General features: G+C 19.5%; 1 protein-coding gene across 1 annotated transcript; it reads left to right on the forward strand.

The window, feature by feature from the left end:
- Positions 1–90: 90 nt before the first annotated feature.
- Positions 91–3,406, forward strand: LOC102681607 (xanthine dehydrogenase-like; the record flags this gene model as incomplete). Its single annotated transcript, XM_006622210.2, has 9 exons — positions 91–283; positions 414–605; positions 686–831; positions 1,086–1,263; positions 1,705–1,833; positions 2,040–2,282; positions 2,500–2,754; positions 2,856–3,023; positions 3,109–3,406. Coding segments are annotated over 9 exons (1,549 nt in total), but the record flags the coding sequence as incomplete, so codon positions are not given.
- Between the last annotated feature and the right edge of the window lie 1,718 nt (positions 3,407–5,124).

Consider the following 5,124-nt stretch of genomic DNA (forward strand, 5'->3'; position numbering starts at 1 on the left):
AAAAAAAAAAAAAAAAAAAAAATAATAATAATAATAATAAAAATTATGAAGTAGAATGAAATGAAATTAGATTATTCAAAGATTTTGATATTTAACTTATTTTTGCAGATTAAAAAAACCAGTACGTTGTATGCTTGATAGAGATGAAGATATTATGATGTCTGGAGCAAGACATCCATTTTTGTTAAAATATAAAGTTGGATTTGATGATTCTGGTTTAATTAAAGGAGCACAAGTTTATATCTATAATAATGCGGGTTATTCTTATGATTTATCTCCTGCAGTATGTTGAATTTCTTTATTAATTTCTGTTATTAAATATTTTATCTTTTAGATATTAAATTTTATATTTTGAATTAATTTTAAGTTTTATCTTTTAGATATTAAATTTTATATTTTGAATTAATTTTAAGGTTTTAGAACGTGCTATGTTCCATTTTGAAAATTCTTATAAAATACCAGTGTCTGATGTATATGGTTTTATATGTAAAACTAATATACCATCAAATACGGCATTTCGTGGTTTTGGAGGTCCGCAAGGAATGTTTTTAGCTGAAACAATGATAAGGCATATTGCAGAATATTTAAATAAAGATCCTGTTGAGGTCAAAATCATAATCATATTATAAAATTAATCATATAAAATTATAATGTTTATAATCAATATATGCATAATTTCTAATAGATTGCAGAATTGAATTTATATAAAGAAGAAGATACAACTCATTATAATCAGAAGCTCTTTAATTGTACAATACAACGTTGCTGGAAAGAGTGTATTTTATCTTCAAATTATAATGAACGTCTTGCACAAGTTCAAAAATACAACAGGTATATTTAAATATTATTATTTTATTTTATTTTTTTATTTTATTTTTATTAATATTCTTATTTTATTTTATTCTTTTCATTTTTCTTAATTTTTTAATAGTTTTTTCGTACTTTATAATTTTCTTAAGTAAATTAAAAAATTTTTAAATTAATTTTTATTTATAATATAGTTATGTTGTAAAATTTCAATAATATAAAGATTTTTGCATGAAACTATTTTTGGTATTGATTTTAATAAATCATTATTCTAACAGAGAAAATAGATACAAGAAAAAAGGGTTGGCAATAGTCCCAACGAAATTCGGTATTTCTTTCTCTATAATCTTTCTAAATCAAGCAGGAGCCCTTGTACATGTTTATACAGATGGTTCTGTATTAATTAGTCATGGTGGTGTTGAAATGGGACAAGGTTTACATACAAAAATGATACAAGTAATATAAATTAATTTATTTTTCTATTTTAATTAATTTCATCTATTTTTTAATTTTAATTTCTGTAATGTAACTATAAATTTTTTTATTGTAATTATAATTATAAATTTCAAAACGTAATAATTATAAATTTTACTTTCTGTCTTTACTTTTATTATATTTTATTTATATTAATCATTTAAAGTATATTATATTTAGAACATGATCCATCAAGAAAAATTTCAAATTGTTATGATTATTGAAATTAAAAGTACATTTTTTAAATCTGAAAATTTATGTTCTAGATATAATTTTTTAGAATTATTTTTAATATCAGAAGTAATATAATTTTACTGTATGCAAATGAAGAATAATCTGCAATAAGTATTATATATTATATTGTATTGTAAATAACAAGTATTTATTATATTACTTTTTTTTTTTTTTCTTTTTTATATTTAGGTAGCAAGTAGATCATTAAAACTAAAACCTGATAAAATACACATAATGGAAACAGCTACCGATAAAGTACCAAATACCTCTGCAACAGCAGCTAGTGCTTCTTCAGATTTAAATGGTATGGCTATTATGGTATGTAAAAATATTTTTTTTTATTCATCTGTATCCTCTTACTTAGTGTTGTATATATATATATATATATATATATAAATTTTTGTATTGTTCAAACTGTTTTATATTTTTATTATTTTTTTATTATTAAATTAAATTTTAGTAGCGAATGATAATATATTTATAATTAAATTAAACATTTATTTTAAATTTTACTAAAATTTCAGAATGCTTGCAATAAAATTATGGAGCGCCTAAAACCAGTGATAGATAAAAATCCTAATGGTACATGGGAAGAATGGGTGAAAACAGCTTATTCGGAAAGAATTAGTCTTTCTGCTGCTGGTTTTTATAAAACTTCCGACATACAATATTCGTTTGAAACTAATACAGGAAATGCATTTAATTATTTTACGTATGGCGTTGCATGTTCAGAAGTAGAAATCGATTGTTTGACTGGAGATCATCAAGTAAATATAAAAAATATATCCATTTAATATTTTATATACAAATATTATATTTTTTAAAATAAAAATATTAAAATTATTTACACATTCATGATTAATAATCATAATTATATAATAATTATATAATATTATATATAATAATCATAAATATATAAATATAGATTTTAAATTTAGATTTAGATTATAATATAAATTATTAAACAATAATATTTATGTATAGGTATTACAAACTGATATTGTAATGGATTTAGGTGAAAGTTTAAATCCTGCGATTGATATAGGACAAATTGAAGGTGCTTTTATGCAAGGATATGGTTTATTCACATTGGAAGAAATGGTATATTTAAGAAATGGAGCTATTGCAACTAAAGGTCCAGGTGCATATAAAATACCTGGTTTTGCAGATATTCCAGAAATATTTAATGTATCCTTACTAAAAGGTGCCTCAAATCCTAGAGCTGTTTATTCATCCAAGGTAATCTTAAAAAAAAATAAAAAAATTATTATTATTTTTGTTATATATTTTTTGTTATTATATATTTTAATTTTTTTTATTATTATTTTATTTTTTTTTAGGCTGTAGGAGAACCTCCACTGTTTCTTGCATCCTCTATATTTTTTGCAATAAAAGAAGCTATTAAATCTGCTCGCACAGATTATAATCTTAAAAATTATTTTCAATTAGATGCACCTGCAACTGCAGCTCGTATTCGTTTAGCATGCATTGATGACTTTACATCAAAGGTAAAATAAATGTTTAATATAAAAGGATTTTGTGAAAAAAATATATTATATTATATATATTCTTTAATTTATATCTTGGCTACAGATTGCAGAACCAAATTTACAACATCAGTGGAATATTGTTCCATAGAAATATTATAATGATATAAAAAATAAATATATTTTTTTATGGGTACAGCCAAAGTAGAGTAAATAAGATACTTATCGTCTTCTTGATCATGATTAATAACAAAAAATATATTTTAAAAAATATATGTTCAGATTTATAATTAGATTGAATAATTTTTGTATATTTAATGTACATAGAAAATTTATTAAAAAATATAATTAAAAAATAAATATAATTGAAAAAGATTTTAAATTTGTTGAAAATAAAAGACTTTTCAAAATTTTATTTTAAATTTCTATTGATTTTATTTATGTATACTAATATACTAATATTCATAAATAATTAATATAAAATTAAAAATTTTTTTAATTTAGTATTTTTGCCGCAATTCCTTAAACGATGTTCTTGCACTCATTTCATATGTATTTTTTATAAAAAAAAAAATAAAAATATATAAACAAAACATCTAAAGTATAAACCAAAAATTTAATGCAAATAGATAAGATAAAAATTAAAAATTTTTTGAATATTAAATAGAGCACTTATATAAATTAGATGGGATAGATTTTATTAAATTTTTTTAATCAAATTAGAATATAATGATAATAATCAAAAATTGATAATAAAATGAATGAAAAATTTATTTTTTGAGTTCATAATAATTGTACGATGGCCAGAATATATATGTATAACTACTACTATTATTATATATTTTAAAACATAGTGATAAAATAATAATAAAAATGATTTCCCATTAAATTCAAAGTAAAATTTAAAAAATGTTAGTTTTTTATTTCTTTATAAAGTCCTCTTATAACAATTTATCAAATTTTGTCTTTTTTTTTTTTTTTTTTTTTTTTCAAAAATTGAGATTGAAATTTAGAGACTCGAGATTTTTTATTTGCAAATAAAAAAAAACTAAATTAGTGGAAATTAAATGCATATGAACAACAATAATTTTGTTATTTTGTCGATCGTTTTATTTACATTTTATTATTTGCACAAATGCAGAATTTCGAACTCAACATTTCAAAACTATTTCGTGACATCTATGACGGAACTCGAAAAATTAAAAACCGAGTGATTATGAATAATATCTTAGTCTCACTCAATTTTGTTACAAATTTTATTTTCTAAATAGAAAAAAAAAAAAATTTATTATTTATATTAAAAAAAAAAATTATAATTTGTAAATAGCATATTAATATAGCAATAGCTTCATATCTATTCATATGATGAAATATACATATTTGCGAATAAATATATATATTAAATATTTATAAGTAAAATTTTAAATACGAAAATCAAATATAATTTTAAAAAACTGAATGTAAGTTCGAATGTAAGTGTTTGATATAATAGCGGAATTTGTAATTTTTCTCACCTGGTAACTGTTGCTCGATGGGTAAATATGCTATCTATCGTATCAATAATAGCATAGGTAGTTATCTGTAAAATTAAATAAATATTTTAAATAGTGTTTATTTAAGTATAATTATATTTTTCAATATTCTATTAAAATGATTTATTAATGTTATAATGTTCTATAAATATAATTTTAATTTTATAATAAGATTTATTGTTAATCAATATTATGATTAAAATTTTTATTTGGATTTTACAAATTTCTAAGAAATGTTTCTTTTTAGTGTTAAGTATTATAACAAATAATTATGAATATTAAACAATCTTTTAGAGATAATTATAATTTGTTCTAAAAAAATTTTTATACAATTTTAGATTTATAAATTATTTTCAGTGTTTTAAGAAATATAGTTTATAAATATAGTTTTTTAAAAGAAACATTTTAGTTAAACAAGATTTATTTAGAATTATATTTGATTGAATAATATTGAATATTGAATATCATTATACAAAATAAATATGAAAAAATTTCTATAGTTTTTTTTAAAATTATAATATAATATTATAAATAAATGTTATAAATAATTTAAACTTTTAAAATTATGACTATATCAAACTAGAAAAAAA

This window comes from Apis dorsata, unplaced genomic scaffold, assembly GCF_000469605.1.
Source record: "Apis dorsata unplaced genomic scaffold, Apis dorsata 1.3 scaffold_676, whole genome shotgun sequence".
Classification (NCBI taxonomy): domain Eukaryota; kingdom Metazoa; phylum Arthropoda; class Insecta; order Hymenoptera; family Apidae; genus Apis; species Apis dorsata.